Source organism: Ahaetulla prasina, chromosome 2, assembly GCF_028640845.1.
Source record: "Ahaetulla prasina isolate Xishuangbanna chromosome 2, ASM2864084v1, whole genome shotgun sequence".
Lineage (NCBI taxonomy): Eukaryota > Metazoa > Chordata > Lepidosauria > Squamata > Colubridae > Ahaetulla > Ahaetulla prasina.
In genome coordinates this window covers 228,481,186-228,502,442 of record NC_080540.1, presented here as the reverse complement: position 1 = coordinate 228,502,442, position 21,257 = coordinate 228,481,186, and the positions used below count along the sequence as shown (strand labels likewise).

Genomic DNA, 21,257 nt, shown 5'->3' with positions numbered 1-21,257 from the left:
GAAAAACCACTCCCACTAACACTGGCTGGGCATGCTACTACAGGTAGTGCTGATTTACAACAGTTCATTTAATGGCCATTCAAAATTACAACGGCACTGGAAAAAGTGACATGACCTTTTTTCACATTCAATTGTGGTTGCAACTAGAGGATTACCTGTATTTATAAACAGGCAGCAAAATCCACACTCACTAGCAATGACGATGTTACCTACCGTGATAATGAAAAGCAAGCACACAGCCAAGCTCAGCAGCAAGGATTCCAGTTCAATCCTCAGCTGCCTATATTCTCTTTGGAAGAGAAGATAACTGTAATGAATACTAAACCCCCCCCCCCTCATTTTATTTGCAAACCTGGTATTTTTCCCTATGCCCAGAGCAAGTAGTGAGCTAACTCCACACTCACTAGCACTGATGTTAGCTTATCAGGTAATGTCTGTGGACATTCTCAATCATCCAGGTAACGGTTGCCCCCAAGGTGCTTTTTCAAGAGGCAACTGACAGTCTGGGTTTTCTTTGAGGACGTTTTGCCTCTCGTCCAAGAAGCTTCTTCAGCTCTGACCAGATGGTGGGGAATGGAAGGCACCATCCGGTCAGAGCTGAAGCAGCTTCTTGGACGAGGCGAAACCTCTTCAAAGAAAAACCAGAAAGTCTAGTTGACTCTTAAAAAAAAGCACCTTGGGGTTTTATCAGAAAAGTCTGCAAGCAAAAAAAACATCAAGCTCAAGAGAGCATAGAGCAGGGATCTCCCAACCTTGGCAACTTTAAGCCTGGCGGACTTCAACTCCCAGAATTCCCCAGCCAGCAGAGCTGGCTGGGGGATTCTGGGAGTTGAAGTCCGCCAGGCTTAAAGTTGCCAAGGTTGTGAGACCCGTGGCATAAAGGACTCCACGATGACCTTCCCTATTAACCTTGCCTCTGCCCCAAGCCACAGGTAAACAACTGCTAGAAAACAAACACTGGGCTGAAGCCAGCTTGTTTCTCCCAGTCGCCTTGGCCTCTCCCCCCTCCCCCCCTTTCCATTCTGCCCCGACAAGCTTGCACCAGCAGGCACGGTTAAATTCCAGCACCTTCTTCACCCGACCCCTCCCTCAACTCCTCGGCTTCTCTCTCTCTCTCTCCTCTCCCTCTTTTTCGAAAGGGACCGACACGTTCCAAAGATTCCCCTCTGGATCCAAACAGCTGAACCGAGAAAAAAGAGAGGGGTGGTGGTGTAAAAAAAAAACCCTAGTAGCGTTCACACGCGTGCACGCGTCTGCCCTGAAGGGAGGGGGGGAGAGAAAAGGGCAGCCGCGCTCGCGCACTCCGACCAAGCTCTCTTGCTCTCTCCACATTTTTGAGCAGCGGTAAGCTCCGCCTTCCTTCCAAGCTGCAGCTTGAGTGACAGCGCGCAGCAGCGAATCCGCCTTTCCGTTTCCTCTTCCGGACGGGAGCCCGAGACTCGGTCCGTCCAGTCAGGAGCTTCCCTTTTCTCTAGTACGGAGCGTCGGAATGGGAGAAAGCGGCCGAGCGGAGCCGAGAAGGCGGGGCGGGAGTTTAGGAAGAGGAGGGAATGGCTGTCATCAATGAAGTCATATTCATAATCTAGTTCCCCTGGCTGGCTGGATCTGTACTCTGAGTGACTCATAGAGAGGGAGAGATCTAGCCCGCCACTCTCCCCCAGCAAGGTAAAGATCGCTTGCAACTCCTCCCTCCTTTTCCTAATCATCATCCGTCGTTTTGATTTGCCTGCCGTGTAGTTGTTGTTGGTGGGGGGGGGGGGAAGGATTAGGGAAGGGAGGGGAAGAGAAGAATTTAGCCTGTGCATCCTCCGTTCGCCCCCGCCAAAAATATAATAGCCAAACAGCCAGCCACCCCCACCCCATCTCCTTTCATTTCTTGCGGCCGCAAACAAGTCTCAATCTCCTTTGCGCCTCCTTTGCAGATCGAAAAAGCGAACGGAAGAAAGTTTTCCTGATCCTCTTTAATAATCCTAATAATCCTCATTTGAAAAAGCGGTTGGGTGAAGAACATTTCCTGGGGAAGGGGAGGGGAGGGAAGCGGGGAGAGAGAGGATGCTAGGCGCTGACTTTGTGAGTCAGCTGAACCCGGGGAGAAAGTCGGGCGAGGGAGGAGGGCTGGCTTGCCCGTTGCAAGCCCGGGCTCTGGCGACGACAGGCGGTGGAAGAAGCCAGAAGCCTCCGGCTTGGATTCAGCTGCTTATAGGATTTGGCTCCTAAACAGGGAAGGGAGGGAAGGAAGGAAGAGGCAGAGGCAAGAGACGAAGACCAAGAGAAAGAGCCAGAAACGGATTGCGAGCAGGTATATGCAGGTCCGGCGCGATGGAGCTGGTAGGTTAGCTTTGCCTTTTCTTGAACCCGTCTCTTGGATGCGCCGAGCTGTCCTTTGGGGATTAGAAACAAGGCTGGAGGGGGAAAAGTCTGTCTTTACCGCTCCAGAAACTGCATTAAGGCTCTGCTGGGGGGGGAAATCGAGGCATGTGGCCGGTTGGGAGTGCTGGAAGTTCGCGCCGCGTCCTACCCCGGGGAAGGGAACCGGCGGAGGCGCTTCGCTGCGGAAGATCCCGGCCACCTTCTTCATCCAGCTCCGCCGCAGAGTTTCCCACTGCGGTCACGAGAGCAGGAGAAGGGATGGGAGTGCGATTGGTTCGCGTTAAGAGCGCGGTAGAACCGTCAAAACCGGGCAGGCCGAGCTCCGGACCGTCTCGTTTGCTTTGACTGGCCGCCGTGAGTGCCCACGCGAGATCGGAGAGCCTTGGGGAAAAGTGGGGGAGGGTGTTGAGAAGCCGGGAGTGAATCCAGAGATCGGTGCGCTTTTCTCCTCCCAGTTCGGGCCTCTTCAAAATATCCGGGGTTTATTAGTGTCTTAAAAGTCCACAGCCCCCCCTTTGCTTGCACGTCGCGGTGCGTCCCCCCCCCCCGAAAGTGTCTGGCATTGCCCGTGTTTGCGTCTCGCCCGAAAGCGGGCTGTCTCCTCTGTGGTACGACGCGGCTTTCCCCCTTTTTTCCATCCCTTATTTCCTCCCGAAGGGTGGGAGAAACCACAGAGCATTTATTGCTTTCGAAAGTTGCTGAGTGCCAGTCTCAACCTTTGGGGCTGGGGGTTGTGGGGGGGAGAAGCAGGCGTCGTCCCGCACCTCGTGATTGGCGCGGGGGAAGCCTTTTAACCAGCGGGCATGGATTTGGTTAAGATTCGGCCGAGAAAGAGGGGAAAAGTTGTGGGGTCTAGCGGGAGGGGGTTGATGATTAAGTGCCTAGAAGAGGAGGAGGATTCTGCCCGACTGGTGCCGCTCGCTACTGGTGGCTGAGCATGCGAGCCAGGCTGGAGAAGTAGGAGGGTAGCTGGAGCCAGCCTCCCTCGCTGCTGGGAGAGAGGAAGAGGCGAGGTTTCGCGCTGGTTGGGGTGGTGGTTTCTTTTTTTTTTTTTCCTGTCTGTGCTCAGCAATGCAGAGAATCAGGAAGTCACCGCAGCCAAATAGGACTCACACAGACATGTTTGATCGTGGTGACATGATGACGGGGGAGAGATAGGCCCCGATCTGCCATGAAAGCTCGCGATCGGCGCATCTGGCATCTCACCCACGGCGGGCGTGCCTAGATCATCTTCGGGTGTCACTCCAGAAAGGTAAAGGTCTCTGCAGCCGTTGCTGTGGGAACCGGGTGTGGGAGGAAGGGAGAAAGAGAGAGAGACGGCGTGGGGGAGGCTTTTTTCAATATGGACTCGGGATCGCCCACCGGGTTGGAGGGGTGTCGCAAACTTTCAAATCGGCTTGGCTAGATAGGCACCCCGCCACTCGTGACTCTCCGGCCGGGCTTATTGGCAAACGGAAACTTGAGGCCTATCGAGTCTAATCAAACTCCAGCGAAAGAGTCTCTCTTTGCCTGGCGCAAAAGCCGCGTTTGCTAGCTGCGATCGGGTTTTGTATGTCAACGTGGTGGTGGTGGTGGTGGTGGTGGGGATCGGGGGGCGACAAGGCTTCTCCGTTCAGATGTTTTAAATCTGAAGTTACAGAACACATGGCGCCTTTTGCCTGCTCGCTTCCTCCTCCCGAGTACGGAGCGGGCCAGCCAGAAGGCCCGAATCCTGCGTTTGTTCCAGGCGCGATTCAGAGCGTCGGTTGCAAACTGTTTCAGCTCCGTGAGATTATCGGCAATTTGCAACAGACAAGAGGAACTGATTAAGTCCGCTGGGTAGTTGGTGTTTTGTTTTGTTTTTATAAACCGAACTGATTTCCGTACTTGCATTTTAATGTGATTGGGACGATTGTGTTTTCTTCTTTTTTTTAAAAAAAGAAAGAAAACACCCCACAACTATTTGAAAGTTGGGAAATGTTGCAGATTCGAAATGTGGGCCATTTGCATCAGTAACTGCAGTCGCCGAAGTTTGTGAGCCATTTTCCCCCTGAGGTTACTTTGTGTGTGTGTTGTGCGTGTGAAGGTGGAGACCGCAGGGGGGTCGGGCTCTGCGGTTAACATGGCATTTGACATTTGCAGTCTTGTTCTGTGGCCTTTTTTCTTTTGTGTACTGTGTGCTTTAGTTCCTTCCCTTTAGTTCCAGCCACTAACTCCTGAGGTCTGCAAATGAATGAAGAGCCAGCCTTCCATTCCTTTAGTACTATAACAGCTACATGTTTGGAGGTGGGGCAGCCTTTGCTTTAGGAGTCCACCTATTGTCATGCTAATTTAGGCACACTTTCTTTTCTGAATCTAATTGCCCTATTATTTCCATTTGCCTACCCCCCCTTTTCCCCTTCCTCTAGAATCCTTTTGTTACTGCAGAGAGGAAAAAAATAATGTAACAGAAGGACTGAATTGGATACAGATTTTTATGTCCATCTGCAATTCATCAAACTCTGAAACCTAATAATATTAATAACAAAGATTCAGTTCTATCAGTTATGGGCATTTTAAAGCAAATTTGTAGTTAAGTATCAGTTGGCAAAGAAAAGTAAGCTTAACAGAGTTGAAGATAATGCTTCTTTAAATAAGAGTGTTTTCTGAGTTTTGATTGAGCTTCAGGACTGGTTATTCTATAGGCTTCATAGACAGCTTGCACCACAACAGCATTTTCAAAATGACCTCAAATCTTTTCTTCTGTTAACTTGTGAAATGGTTCCTGAGCATTCCGTTAGTCAGTGCTTTGACCAACACTTGATGCTAGCAACTGAGAAGAAAAGAAATATTGTAGCTAACATTTTGACATGGTTAGGGCTGGAAATATATATAGTATTTTCTTTCCAAAAATGGAATGAAAATTAATAGTCCCTTGACACAAAATAGACTCCTTTGGTTGAACTTCAGATAACACAACAAATAGGTATAGGTGGATGTTTTGTCTGCACTTTTAATTTTTCTCTGAACATTTCTGCTGTAATCTTAGTAATCCAAGGACACTTTGCAGACTGGAATTTGTTTTGTGTACACTGACATTCAGTAAAGCAGCTTTTCTCAGCTTGATAATGACTCCCAACTGGGTTGCAACTCCTCGCATTCCCAGCCTATATAGCCTTCACAAACAAGAATTAGAGGAAGAAATCCAGACAGGAGAAGACCATGCTGTAATATATTTGTTATATCCCTGTGGAATTTTTTATTCTGTTGTTAGGCAAACTTCAGGTTTATGTTAGAAACAAAAATTACTAGTAAGTCTTTCTAATATTATGGGTTCACATAATGTAATGTGAACAGACTGTTTGTCTCCCCAAATCCCCCTGTACCTCACCCTTATGCCTCCCAGGTGACTCCTAAAGGATTTGATGGGCCTGGGGATATAGGCAACAGATGAGCTTATGTTAAGTCTTTAAGATGCCAAAATATTCTTTGTTGTTTTGCTGCAGGACACTGGAAACTATAGAGTGTAAATATTGCTTATGTCCTAGAAACTGTAGATTGTAAATATTACCTATGTGTTTCTGAATAAAAGCAGAAGAGAGCAAATTTTTAATTCCTTAATGGAGTATTGAACATTATTCAGATGCACTCATCTTTTAAAGTTATTTTGCCCTTCTCAGACCATTTTAACAACCAAAAACTTTTATTAACCATATTTACTAGATACTGGTGCTGTTTTGTGCTGTTTCTTCTGCACCTGTCCATGCTATGTTTTGCATCTCTAGTTGTTTTCCTTCCTGCTCTTACAGATACACATGAGCCATAATATAGTGCTTAAGTAATTGGCCTTATAGTTGAGCAGAGAAGTATACTGTAATTTATTCCCTTTGGCAATTCCCAAGGTAGATTATAGCCCACATATGCTGGAAATTTGAATCTTGCCTACTGCCAATAACACATACAAAATATTGTACCTTAGTTCATGGTGTTTTATGCTCCCCCTAGGGGCCTTCTCTACAATTTGAAAAAAATACATGGATTGCTTTCAAAAACAATGATCATTTTATTCCTTTTGTGATTTAAGATTGACCGTAATTAGTGGATATTCAACCAGTTTGCTGTTAAAGTGGAGACAGAGATACTAGGCATGCCTTTAAATTTAGAATTAAAGACATGTAGTAACAGTTAATATGATAGCTTCCCGTGTGTTTAATGTTTTTTCTTAGTTTTTCACATAATTTTACTAGAAAGCTTTGAACTCTGCATAGTTTTGCAGCAAGATGTTCTGTCTTGGTCTTGATTGCTTTGTTTCCTGAGATTGCTTGTACAGTGGATCTTGCCAACTATTCACTTGGAAAGATTTATTCCTCGCCTCCTACATGTACCTTTATACAAGTATAAACTTATACTTGTAGCATACGTTTACTCCTAGTGGCTGATCTTTATGCAGCTAGGGAAATGAACAAACTTTTGAATACAATTAACTGTATTTCTCATATTCTTCAGCGATATACTATAACAACTCACATATTCAACGTTGACACAGGTCTTCAAAGTCCTGTGTCAGACTACACAAAAGTATCCATATTGATTAGACTGTTTGATGTATTCACTGAAGAATAAGAAGACAAGGACTGTTAGAAGTCTGCTATTCAATTTAAGTGCAAACAATCCCAGTCTTTTGAAAAAGAACATTTCAAGTAAGAAAATTGAAAACTCTTTCTGATGTCAACCCCCTGTATTTCAATATGTATTGATATCAGGATGTAGATGAAGGGACAGCTGAAAGGGAAATACCTGGAGAAACTTTTGAATTACAGCTTCAAGTGATTCTTTTTAGAGCAGTTTTCAAAAGGGAATTAAAATCTGAACTATTAATGACAGAAATCAATGACACAAGTTGCTATCACACCCTAATTGTCTGGAAGTGCCCTTTATTATCTAAAGATTATAGGTCACAGATTTAAGGCTAATTCTTGACTAGCGGAGATTTATAATAAATCACCAACTTTCTAGGTTTGGCTGGGAAATAATGTACAATCATTGCAGTTCTACTGACATAATTGCAGTGGCATTCTACATGGAATGGAATCTATATTATAAATGACCTACCTTGTTATGAATATACATCTGCTGGCAGTAGCATGCCTTAGATTTGTGTGTTGTCCCCTCTTCCATTCCTTCAAGCCAGCAGTAATTATGTTAATCCCCCATCCCTTTTTCCATACTCCATTTTTTAATTACAACCCAGTCCTTAATTAGGTTTTAAACTTATAAACCAGTGTTCCCAATTGTGTCACTTTCCATATTATGTCGGGTTTTAACACTCAGGCTGTAGAGTTTATCTATCTGAACGTTGTAGATTTCCCAAAACTGGGCCTGTAATTACCTAGGCCGAGAGCCTGCTTCTCCCCCTTGTATTGCTGAACTGTAATTCAGTAGAGAGTCACTGCATCCTGTCTTCTGCCTTAGAGCTAATTTATCTTGAATCCTTTACAGTTACACTTCTTATTTTTCCTAGATAGAGGATGTCATGAGGGCTTTATTTTGGGAAGTGGCAAAGGGATGATTTTTGTACCACAAGAAGGAAAAGTGAAATTGCATCTGGATTCTATTGTTAGGTCCTAGCATGGAAACAGCTTCTCTTGACCATATCTTGTAACAAAGGGTTATTTAAAGGAAGTGGGGAAAATCTTTGTGTCTTATTGCCTACTTTTCCTGTATTGGAGGTTTTTTTACTTGCAATTGCTACAAAAGTACTTGACTAGAATTGTACATAGGAGAAAGGGAGAGAATGGGATTGGGCTATCAATAAGAAAGGCTAATAATACAAGTAGTCCTTGATCTACCACCATAATTGGGTCAAAATTTTCTGTTGCTAAGTGAGGCAGTTGTTAAGTGAGTTTTGCCCCATTTTACAACCTTTCTTGCTGTGGTTAAGTTACTAACATGATTGTATGGTGAATCTGGCTTCCCCATTGACTTTGTGTGTCAGAAGGTCACAGAAGGTGATCATATGACCCTGGGACACTGCAACTGTCATAAATACATGTCAGTTGCCAAGCATTTGAATTTTAATCATGCTGCAACAGTTGTAACAGTTGTAAGTGTGAAGAACAGTCAAAACCATTGTAATTTTGAACAGTCACTAAACAAATGGTTATAAGTCAAGAACTAATTTTACAGTAAGCTAATAAGTCATATGGTGTCTCTGGCTTTATTTTGTGTGTGTGTGTGTGTGAGAGAGAGAGAGAGCGAAAGAGAGAACTAAAAAAGAAAGAAAACCATTTTTATTACAAGAACTGAGATAGCACAGTGGTTAGAGTGCAGCACTGCAGGCTACTTCAGCTGACTGCTAGCTGCAGTTCGGCAGTTCAGATCTCACTGGCTCAAGATTGACTCAGCCTTCCATCCTTCCGAGATTGGTAAAATGAGGACCCAGATTGTTGGGGGCAATATGCTGACTCTGTAAACTGCTTAGAGAGGGCCGTAAAAGCACTACTACTTGCTAGAGTATCTCTGTTTTTAAAAATCTGATGGATGATATTTTTGGAATGGGCTTAAATATATAGAATATGGTTAATAATAAGTGCTTTTCAGTCCCCCAAATGGCCAAATCTAATAAATGTTTTTTTTCAGTCTTCTCCTGTAATACAACTTCTACATGCTATTTAAAAAGTCTGAAAGTTGTACTCGTGGCATTGTGAAATGCCAATTTATGAATGTAGAACTCCATAAATTACTATATGTAGCATAGTATAGGTAGTCTTTGGTTAACTGTGGCAATTTCCGTAGTTGTGAAGGCGGTTGTGAAGTGTGATGATATTGACTGTTGCTTAGTGATAGCAGTTCCTGCACTTCCCAGTTGTAATTGTTAAACAAATCACATGTTGTTAAATGAGGAATTCACATCATTGCCATTTGCAACTTCCTGCTGATTTCCCTGTAAGACGCCAACAAAGATGGTGACTGTGTGACTACAGAGATGCTGCAATGGTTGTAACTTCGAGAACCAATGGTAAGTCACCGAAGGTAACACTGGCGCAAGTTCAATGTTGAATGATTTGTCATTAAACAAGAACCACATGTAATACTTAATAGTGGCTCTCTGGTTAGTATACTTAAACATCATGGATACAGGTAGCCCTCAACTTAAAAGTTACAGCAGGACTGAAAAAAGTTACTTATGATCATTTTTCACACTTATGACCACTGCAGAATCCCCATGGTCACAGGATCAAAATTTGGACACTTGGCAATTGGCATGTATTTATGACAGTTGCAGTGTCCTAGGGTTATGTGATCACCTTTTGCGACCTTTTGACAAGCAGAGTCAATGGGGAAGCCAGAGTTACTGTACCACCAATGTTACTAACTTAACAACTGCAGCAATTCACTTAACAACAGTGACAAGAAAGGTTGTATAATAGGGCAAAAAACAATAAATGTTTCAGCAATAGAAATGTTAGGCTCAATTGTGGTAGTATGTTGAGTACCTGTATATGTATATGTCTATCTTATTTTAAATAGCCCTTTTATCTTTTGCCATTAAGTGGATTAGTTTTATTTTATAATTTTGGCAACATATCAGTAATACAAATTATGCTGGCATTTTGGCATTGATAGGCCTCCTCACCTGTACCAGACCTTTCTCATGAATTGTTCATAGCTTGAGACATTCTGTTTTGCGTCTTTATTTCAAAGGGAGACATGCCACTGTAGGCTAAATGTGTGCAAGAAAAAAAGAATCTTAATTTAAAATGTGTTTAAAAGAAAAGCCACAAAGTGATTCTGGCCATTACATTTATTTCTTCATTTTCATCCGACTTCTTTTTTATCTGGCTTCTTTTTTTTTTTTCTTACAATAATAACTTGTCTGATGAAACTTGGGAGATTTTCACAAGTGGGAGCAATTGCTATATTTGTATAGGTATTTTTTTACTAGTCCTCTATGTCTGTATTAGGAGGGTTTCTGGAACATAATGAAAACCATCCAAATCTCTCTATCCCTGAGAGATGGGCCAATTTCCTCAGAATAATCTAACAGATGTGGTTATAACATGTGCTGGGAACACTAGAAAGAGCACATGGTGAGACGTAAGTGCTGGGAGCAATGCCGGCTGGCACTGCATGAAAGTAATGTGACTTATATTGTAGGCATGGTTTGCGGGAAGAGACTGAAGCTCAGAATTCAGTCACTCCATTAAAAGGATTACAGCAGTTCTGACTGCAGTGGTTCCATTTTATGTACACGCAGACACATTTTGCACTTCCTGATACTGAATGTCAGGCCTGGAAACTATATTTTGTGTTGGGCCTTCAGACCTGCCACATTTACTACTGTGGGAAATTGGGAGGGGGAATTGTATGGAGCATGGGTGATATATAGTCATAATAACATTCCTTTCTCAGAGGTTCAAGGACATCTTGCCCTGCACCTGGGAGGCTGGAACTGGGCGGCATCTCCAGTTGAGATGGTGCTTTGATTGGACTGTGTGATGGGCTTATGGGTATTGGGCAGGGACTTGAACTTTCCTTTGGGTGGGGAAACCCTGGAAGCTTTCAAATTAGGGTTTCCCCAGATGTGCCAATATGATATCTCTAATAAAATTTAGTTTTGAGGAAACTCAAGCCTCGGAGTTTTCTTTTGTTGGGGGTGCTACTTGGAACCCTGACATTGAATCAGTGTGTTGTCAGTGCTCATTTGTGCACCGAATGCCACTTTTCACAAGAAAAATGCCTTTCATTTAAGATTTATGTGCAACTGAGACCTGTCCCCAAGCATGACATTGGATTAAGAGATCCAACTTGGGAAGAAAAAGAACAAAAGCTCGGTGTATAGAACATAAAACAGTGTTATGTCTCCAAGCTTGCAGTCGATGGTCCCCAATATTTTTTTATGGATAATCTTGCATGTGGTGGTGCAGTGGTGGAATATTGCAAGCTAACTCTGCTCACAGCCAAGAGTTTAGTCCTAACCAGCTCAAGGTTGACTCATCCTTCCAAGGACCCAGATTGTTGGGGTCAAGATCAGTGTGCTGATCTTGTAAACTGCTCAGAGTATGGTAAAGCATTATGGAGTGATATATAAACCTAAGTGTTACTGCTATCGCTGTAGTTTTAGAGGTATCTCCAGGATCCAGTGCGTTCATCCAAATGACAGAAGCAGTGTGGTGCATTCGTTGTACAAATATCTTTCCTGCTCTATATTGTGTGCAGTGGCATCGTGTCTATACAAATAGGTAGGAACTTGTGCCACAGTAATATGACCCTTTACATTTTTTTGCCCTTCCTTGCTCCCCTCCCCCGAGATCCCTTTGCAGATGCCTCTGGAATATGTAGTAGTTCTTTAAATAAAGTAAGAGTAGGTTGTGTACCTCACAAAAATAATGTTATCCTATGAGAATGAACAAAAAGAATATTGAAACAATTATACAAGGAATTCTATTCAATGGGCTTATGTGACAGGGCAGATTGAAGAGTTGCCCCCAGAATACAATTCTAGCACAATCCTAACAGTTCGAAAGATGCTCACAATTTTTGGCCATCTAATATGGTAATTTTAGCTGTTACGCTGAAGCGATTTCAGCTTAGTGCTGAAGCAGTTTTCAACTGTGGTGTTAACATTTACCAAAACAATAGAGTAAGTTTGCAATAGCATACTGTTTGCCAAGAATGCAAAACCGATTGCAGCTTTAGTTCAAACATCGCATGCTGCTTCTCAGGATAGTACTATGAAAAGGGTTGTTTAAATTTAAACTGATAGCAGTGCCATTTTTTGCTTTAATTTCCCCCCCAGAATGTGGGCATTTTGATACACAGAAAAGGAAACCTGATGGCCCTCCAGAAGTTACTGTACAATAACTTCCAGGAACCCTCACCACTGCCTAGGCTGGGTGGGATTGCTAGGAGGTGTTCTTTTGTGAGCCAAAGAACATGGTTGTTTTAGAGTGCCCTTCCCCTCCAAAATTTCCATGTGATTAACCTAGTAGCTACAGTTATATACATATAAAGCAGACCCCCTTTGTGACAGTAGTTAGTATTGGGTGGGACAGATTAGTCTCTGGGGTGTTCTGTATCTTTGTTTAAATCTGGCCCTGCAAGGAATGAGCTCCCAAGGCCATTTATTTGAACTGAGTTTCTCTTGAATGTGAAGTGAATGACCGCTCTTTTCTGCCTCATCAGAGAAAAGCATAGTATTAAGGCATAAGAATATGAAGTTTTAGAACAATTTAGGAAAACTGTTGAGTACTGTTGCATATTCAGGCGCTCTCTTAAGACACTAATCCTGATTTTAAAAAATCAGTGGGTCCATGTCTTGTCAGCTTTGGGGGAATTAGTTCCCAAATAGTGAGGACCCCATAACTAGGTCAGAGGTCACTTATGAAAATAACAATGAGGTGGCTTGGTCTGACAGGGTGCTTGCTAAGAACCTAGATTGGACTTTATTAAGTAGCCTTTGACCTGAAACTTTGGGGCAAAAATAACTCTTGCACTTAGCAGTTGTAGGAACTTCCGGCTAACAATTATTTCCCTTTCCATAACTTGTATGTCATGTGCTTTGTGAGAGGCAATTTGCTTGCCTCTCGCTTCAGGATTAGAGCAGAGGGGCAACCTTTAGGCTGCATGCAGCCTCTGAAAATGTCATTTTCCATTTCCTCCCGTAAAACCCTTGAAATATCATCACCTTTCAGTGATGCCACCTGCAGCTTTTAAGCTTCGAATATTGCATACTTGGCTTAGTATATGTGGCAGCAAAGATGAGGTAATTTACAGATATGTTGGATTTCAACTTCCATCACCTCTTAAACTTGCATGACTTTTGGTTTTTAATATATTTATTTTGTTTTATCAATAAGAAAAAATGCAAAACAGCAAAAAAAGAGAAACATACATCCAACACTAACAGCTGCAAAAAAAAAAAAGGAAAAAAAGGTGTACAAAAAAGAAAAAACCCAAATATCAAATAAATGTAACATTAAATATATAGAACCCACCCTGGCTGGATGCTGAGAAAGGAAAACTGATAAATTTTCCTCCTCTTTACATAATGGGTCTACAATTATTTGATTTTTGATTATTTTGATTGATTTAACAAAAATATTATATTACATAAACAAATGTTCCAAGTGAGGGGATCTCTATCTGATAATCAAATCGACTCAACCTCTAATCATAATATATATGAAAAAAAAAGTCAACAGGTTAACCCAAACATTACACTAATCTTCAAATCCTTCTGTTAACCATCTGTTATTGTATTTGACATGTCCACAAATGGCTTCCAGTCTCTTATAAAACTATCTAGTCCATTTTCTCTAATCAAAGCATCTCTGCTAATTCAGTCATTAACTTGCATGACTTTTGAAAATCAACACATCTGGGGAGCTCCAAAATGGGGAATGCTAAATTTTACATGGTGGGGATATTTGTAAGAAGCAGAATATTTGTAAGATGAGTTATTCTGAGCAAAAATATGACCTATTGAGAGAAGAGATGGTCTGCTTACCTTTTAGGAGAGTTTGCTCTCAATTGAAATTTGGTTTGGTAGGAGAAGGAAGGCATTTTGGTATGTTCACCTTGAATTGTTTATAAAAATAATAAAGATGGGATCAATCTAAATAAATAAATAAATGGTATACAATTGCAGTCCTTGGGAATGTATAACACAAGGCGTATCAAATATTCATTAAGTTTGTAGCATGTCTTTATATTGCTTGACGTAAAAAGGCAAATAGCATGCGCTTTGGCATTAATTGTTTATGTCTAGACAATCACTTTTTCTGACAGACACAAACATACACTCTGAATGACATTGTTATTGTTTGTTTATCCTTGTATTTATTATCCTGTATAATTAATTGTTAATAGGGAGATGGGGAATTTGAGAATCATGGTATTTATAATAGCTACCTTAAATAAAAAAGGAATTTAGTGACTTTCTTTTGAAAACCTGATAATTCTTATTTATTTGGGTATATACTTTATATAATCTTCCTTTCAGTGCAAGACTCCCAAGGTGATACTCAATTTAAAAAGCAAACAAACCATGTACCATGTTTCTCCAAAAATAAGATCCTGTCTTATATTTTTTTGAACCCTGAAATAAGCACTTGGCCTTATTGCCATGCGCTCAAAAGCCCAATTAGGCTTATTATCAGGGGATGTCTTATTTGGGGGGAAATAGGGTATTATAATTTTCTTCCAAAAGACTCAATTTATTTTAGCCATGTTTCATAGTGGACTCCTGATACAAATGAGTAACTTCATTTTGACATGTACTTTATTTTGATATAGAACCACTTGAAATTCTTATGTTTCAAGATGAATCGGGCACAAATTATTTCTTTAAATGTCGTATATCTTTCTTTCCTAATGGCGAACATCTTAAATTTAGATGTGTTGTTCTTTTTTCCCTTCACTACAGCACAATCACTGATTCCAAGAGAGACAGAGTAGATGTCTGCACCAACTGATCCTACTACAATGCCTCATCCAGGTCCTTCACCAGGGCCAGGGCCATCTCCAGGACCTATCCTAGGTCCCAGCCCAGGACCTGGGCCGTCACCAAGCTCTGTACATAGCATGATGGGACCTAGTCCTGGACCTCCAAGTGTACCACATCCAATGCCATCTATGGGACCGGGTGATTATTCACAGGAAGGCATGCACCAAATGCACAAAGTAAGTATTACTACCAAATGTTTTCTACCAAATGTTTTCTTTGAACAGTTGTGATGAAAAACTAAAATGATCATTTTGTCATCCTAAATATTGCTGTCGGTTTTATATATGCAAGTCATTCATTAAGACTGTAATCTTGAGGTATGAATTCCAGAGCATAAATTAAGACTTGCTTCTGGCAGTTGTGGTTAATGTTCCTCAGTGAGATAAGTTAGCATACGTTGGAGTACATATGTTTAAATTCAGTACAGCATTCTTTGAAGTGAACATGTATATGATTCACCATAATTTCTTTTTGGAAGAAGGATAATATTTTAGAAGATAAAAACAGACTATTTCATTTTTAAGACATACTTCATTCAAATAGGCACTAGCTTCTTAGTACCCTGTGGGATTTTAGAGTAACAATATTTAAGATCCAGGAATTAGGACAGTGCAGTATTCTGCTCATAATATAGGTTTATGAATACCATAGTGCCTTAGGAAAATAAGACTGTATCCAATAATGTAGAATGGTATCATAATTAAATTGGAGATTTTCTTTCTTTTCCTTCTTTATTTGGTGTTCTATCTTGTTTCAATATAAATTTCTATTATAGTTATATAAGATTTATTTATTCTCCATAACGGTGGGAACAGCAGTCAGGAATCTGTTAACTCTGTCTATCAGCTGCTAGGACTGAGTCTGCAAACTGTTAAGCCACGCCTCTTCCTGTTGCTTTCCAGCTTTTAAACTCAGTTTATCTTGGACAGATGTGTCTTTTTGAGTAATACATTTCTATCTGCTTTTCCAACTTTGAGGAGAAATATTTCTTCGTAGAAGCTCCCAGGACATTTGGTTGAGCAATTATCTTACCAGCGTGAAGGGCTTTTAGCCTGACCCGCTGAAGGCTTTGTATTATATTTGTATATAATATACAAATGGATGAAGACTATTGCTTGACATAGTGTAAGCCGCCCTGAGTCTTCGGAGAAGGGCGGGATATAAATGCAAAAAAAAAAAAAGACTGCGTGAGTGACATCGGACTGCCGGCTGGCAGCTTCTGACTGGACAGCACTCACGAGCTTGCTCCGAAACGCTGACCCAGGGGTTTCCCTTGGCAACCCATATGGCATGCCAAGATTGAGAGGAGATAGAGCAGTGATGGAGGTGACGGCTGCGCACACGAGCGTTTGCTCCACAGCGCTAGACTGAAGCGTGAAGTACAATTCCGCACTGATTTTACATTGCGCTTGACACCGGAAGGCTAGCGAGTCAGAGGGGCAAGTGAGAGGAAAACCACCCCCCTCACCTCAATTCTCCGATTTTGGCAACAGCAGGGCAGCGCTCATGAACTTAGCTCCGTACCGCTGCCCTGGGAATTAATCACAAGCCTCAGATCAAACCGTGGATCGTTGCGTGGAGGGTGGTGAGTAGCAGGTGTTCTTAACACCCCCGCAGGCCTTACTACATTGGGACAGCTCTTAGCGCCAACCAGGCAGTTTGCCTATTCCAACAGCAAGGCCTCTAGGACAAGGCTGCTAGGCCTTTTCAAAATAGCGGCCGCCATTCCTAGAGATTGCATCCATGTGGCAGGTTCCCAGGGGAACAAATGCCATGACAGCGAACTGGAGGAAGGGCCTTCGGAAGTGAGACCCCATAGCAAACACACTAGGGCATGTCGGCCTCCAATACAGCCGCATGGCAAGGCCTCTAAGGCTGATGAGTGGAGGCACAAGGCCATTGAGAAGGCCATAAATAAGACCCAAAAAGAGGCAGATAAAAGGACCAAGAGTCTCAAATCATGGACCAGGCCATTGACCTACTTGCTGCTTCTGAAAGTTCTCAGCAGCCTGATCCAATTGAGGGGAACCCCAGGGCATCATGGTCCCCAGATGGTTCTATGCAGCAGGGCCTTAATCTGCCCAGCAACACTGATCTGCTATTTGGGCCTATACCAAATACCAGGCTTCAACACCTATCCTGGGTGCAACCTGAGGCACAAAGGGGTCCATCAGCAACCTTCACGCCCACTGCCGCTGGTCTTCGCTCGGATGAGCAACCAGACCTCCAAATTTCAGCATCATGAGGGTGTTGATATCAGAGGCAATCAGGCAGGGCATTTTAGCCGGGCTGCAACAAAGAGCCGAATCGGAGGTATCAGACTACACCAGACCCCTGGACCGCCATCAAGAACCCCAAGTCTTGGGGGATTCAGTGGGTGCCCACGAACAGGACTACTCCCCTGCCTCTTCCGGCCAAACTTCTTTGTCCAGTGAAGACACACCAAGAGAATTTGACCTCTCTAATGATGAGGGCCTGGTTCCTGACCAGCCTACCTTCATCGGCCTTTTCCGGGCCCAGATTTTTAGATCCTTGCTGTTCAAGGCACAGAACACTACTCATCTGGGAAGCACTCAGACATTCCTGGGAACAGCTCCAGAGGCGACTGATCCAACAAACCCTCTATTTGTAGAACCCACTGTGGAAGCAGAGGTCATACCCACTCCCAAACTTTTTTCAGATGTAGTGCAGAGGCAGTGGGCATTCCCTGGCTCATGTCCCAATCCTAACGGCCTGGACAAATGCCTCTATAACATGGCTCCAGAGCTTTCTAACATTCTCCAAGTGCCACTGGTAGATGCCCCTATAGTGGCTCTCTCCTCGCCCTAACCCTTGGCAGGTCCTCCAGAGGAAAACCTCTGTCCTGGTGAAAGGCCATTAGGCTGCTGCCTGGTCAGTTAAGGCCACCACTGCAGCTTCATTCTTTAACAGAGCTTCACTATTCTAGCTGAAGCAATTACAGGATAGGATTCTGGCCACTGATTCGAGGTTCCATCAGATCTCAATAAAATCATGGCGGCAATGGAATTCTCGGCGGACGCCACGCTAAATGCGGCCAGGTTCGCAGCCAAATCCATCGGCTCTTCAGTGACGTCCCGTTCTAAACTAAATGTTCAGGTGGTCAAGTTCAAACAAAAATTAGCTTTCTCTGATACTAAATTGTCACTGTAAGATTTTTTGAGATGTTTAGAATTTTTCATATACTACGCTTAACTGCCAATAGATCAACTAAGAGTATACATAGGATTGTATATCGTATTTGAAAGCTAGAATTTGCAGAGGCCTATGGCCAGCATCAGAATCAATGGAACAAAGACTGTAATCATCATATAGTATGTAGACAGCCTCTATATGATGCCTCAGTTACCATGAAGGAAAATGAGACCGTGATAGATACTATGGATCTTGATGAGGCTGTAAAGTTTGAGTTGGAATTGAACTGTCAGAAAAGCTGTATCTGGAGCAAAGTCTAGAGCAAAAAAATGGCTTTGGGGAAGACTACAATGGCCTTGGAAAGTCTTTAGTCTGATTTTTGTTCTCTAGTACAGATAGGAATCTTTTCCTAAATATCCACTTGTGACAAGCAAAGTTCATTCTTCTTGAGATGTAATGTAATAAAAATGTAGTGAAACAATTGTTATAATGTAAAGAATAACTTATAATTCCAGCACAGTAGTGAACTTTTTTTTTAAAAAAAGGTAAAGGTTCCCCTCGCACATACGTGCTAGTCGTTGCTGACTCTAGGAGGTGGCGCTCATCTTCATTTCAAAGCCGAAGAGCCAGCACTGTCTGAAGATGTCTCCGTGGTCATGTAACTGGCATGACTCAATGCCAAAGGCGCACAGAACACTGTTACCTTCCCACCAAAGGTGGTCCCTATTTTTTCTACTTGCATTTTTACATGCTTTCGAAACTGCTAGGTTGGCAGAAGCTGAGATGAGTAACGGGAGCTCACCCTGTTACACGGCAGCACTAGGGATTCGAACCGCCGAGCTGCCGACCTTTCGATCGACAGGCTCAACGTCCTAGCCCTGAGCCACCGCGTTTTTTTTTAGGAACTATATTTTTTAGGAACTATTTTTTTTTAGGAACTATATTTTTTCTTCTTACTTGCCAAGGTGGTGCACAAGTGTCATAGCTATTGATGTGATATCAATAGCTGATATTAATGTGATATCAATCAGTGAGCTGAACTAAAATTTTCAAATCCACTTTTTCCCATAGAGGAGCTTGGGGTGATGGTTAAAGAATAAAATGTTGCCCTCCAAAACAGAAGAATGCTTGATATGGTGTACAGTTGGAGTTTTAAATGGCATTCATTTGCTTCTCAAAATCTTCACTCCCAAATTTAAAATAAAGCCTGCAAGTCTGGCTTGTCAGTCTGGACTGCAAATAAGAGTATATCTGGAGGGGGTATCTGCTCTGTATGGACCACTCATTGTCTGCTCAAGTTCATTTTCTTCCTCAATAGCCAGAGTGTATGCTTATAAATGTTATAGAGTGTATATTATAAATGTTGTACCTTGATGAACGTATCTTTTCTTTTATGTACACTGAGAGCATATGCACCAAGACAAATTCCTTGTGTGTCCAATCACACTTGGCCAATAAAATTCTATTCTATTCTATTCTATTCTATAAACTATAGTTAGCAGTAATCTTTCACTGTGGCTTCTCGTTCATCCTGTTGTGGCCTGCCAGCAGAGCTGGCAGCAGATTCAGACAGTGAGGAGGTTGGGGAGGAACGTGGGCCAGTCCTGGAGTCTGGGGAAGGCTTGGATGATGGCTCTGAGTCGGAGGCAGAGAGGGGGCCAAGGCCATCTGGTAGTTCTTTGCTGCCTCCAGAGTCTGACATCAGTGAGGCAGAAGAACATGTGAGCCTGTTCCCAGTTGCGCATGTGCAGAGCTGCCAGGAGACAGGGACAATTAAGGAAACAGGGTCGACTTGGGAGTAAGGCTTGGAGATTATTGGCCCCTCCCATAAGACATAAAAGATAAAGTGAATGGGACGTGCACTTTTGCAGGAAGCAGTTAGTTCATCCAGCCGATTCAAGATTTGAAAATTCTGTTTGTGACTCTGTGCCAAGTTTGGCCTTGCTCTGCTCTTCAGCAGTGTTCCATGTGAGATAGGTGGGTGTTGATAACCCTCCTCTGAAAGAATGTAAATGACATTAATTATCAAACTCAGTGGCTCATTATGGTGACAAGAAAAGCAACAGAAAATGTTATATAGGAGTCATCCTTAGATTCCTTCTCTTGTTCTAAGAAAAAAGAAAGTAGCAGTAAAAACAGTTTACCCACTTTCCAGTCACTTTTAGTCCACTTTCAGTCTCTTCCTTTTCCTGCCTCCAAATTTGTAGAATCTTTGATGACTGGAGATCTAAACTCCCATACTTTTCTTGGTATGGAGGCACTTAATAATAAGGTACTACCAGATGACAGGGGCATTGAATCAATAATTACCGTCTCAGCAACAGAAATACTCTAATAAAGGGCATAAGCAGTGTTGTGGTCACCGGATGTCCTATTAATTTGGTTATGGTCAGGATACTCCTTGTGTATCATTTCTTTTGCTGAGACAATAACAGTTGATCCTCTTCCATTTTCTCACTCTCCCCATGAAAGCTTTGGCATTCTTTTAGGTCTGCAATTCGACAGGCGGGTGCCTACTTCATCAACACTCAGCAGCCTCAAGGAAAGTCTTGTCTGCATTCAAGAACTGAACACATTGATCAATATGAAACCTTTTCCTTTTTTTTCCTTTGATAAGTTTATAAAGATAAACAGGCAGCTCTCCTGAAAGACCAATAAAGCATAAGTGTTGCTGAGAAATTTTGTTTCTCAACACAGCAGGAGATGAAAGACTTAAGTGTAGATGCCTTGTAGATGCCGTACTTTGTAGATTCATTGTCCCAAATGAATGCCAGCATAGTAGCATTGAAGTCTTGTCTATTCAGTTTTTGCCAATCCATCCCTCCTGGATTGAGGAACTTAAACCTTTCTTAATGGCTCTTGGAGCCTCTTCTGACCATGATTGCTGAACCCTTGACAACACAATTTCTTGCTAATTTGAATGGGAAAAAACACAAAAACTCTAGTATAAAAGCTGAAACCAGCATTATAAAAATAGTAATTTTTAAATGGCTTTATTCTGGTTGCAACTCTTTTCTTACTTCTCCTAGAAATATTAAATACATATATGTCTATGGGATAGACTAAGGACAAAAATAATCTTTCAAAATTCTTATAATCACCTCAGTTGTTTTAGGATTTAACTATCTCTTGGAAAACTGCCTGTTAACTTTATCATTTGCATTTAGCAGACAGTTCATTTATCACTTCTAAAGATGTATTCACTGTGCCTCAAATTGCTTTTATAATCTGTGATTTGTTATTTTCCCCTCTCCATTAGAAGGATGGG

The 21,257-nt window shown here is 42.4% G+C and overlaps 1 protein-coding gene across 6 annotated transcripts in view; it reads left to right on the top strand.

Annotated features, from left to right (window-relative positions):
- Positions 1-1,523: 1,523 nt before the first annotated feature.
- SMARCA2 (SWI/SNF related, matrix associated, actin dependent regulator of chromatin, subfamily a, member 2) overlaps positions 1,524-21,257 on the top strand; it is a 119,666-nt gene continuing 99,932 nt past the window's right edge. The window contains exons 1-2 of one of the 6 annotated variants that reach the window (XM_058166432.1): positions 1,524-1,665; positions 14,756-15,012. In XM_058166432.1, the coding sequence (XP_058022415.1) occupies positions 14,788-15,012 (225 nt within the window). In that variant the 5' untranslated portion in view covers positions 1,524-1,665; positions 14,756-14,787. Of the gene's footprint in view, positions 1,666-2,091; positions 2,329-2,585; positions 2,725-3,425; positions 3,623-9,186; positions 9,347-14,755; positions 15,013-21,257 lie in introns of those variants that run through there. The other 5 variants (XM_058166433.1, XM_058166431.1, XM_058166434.1 and 2 more) reach the window with 5 other exon arrangements.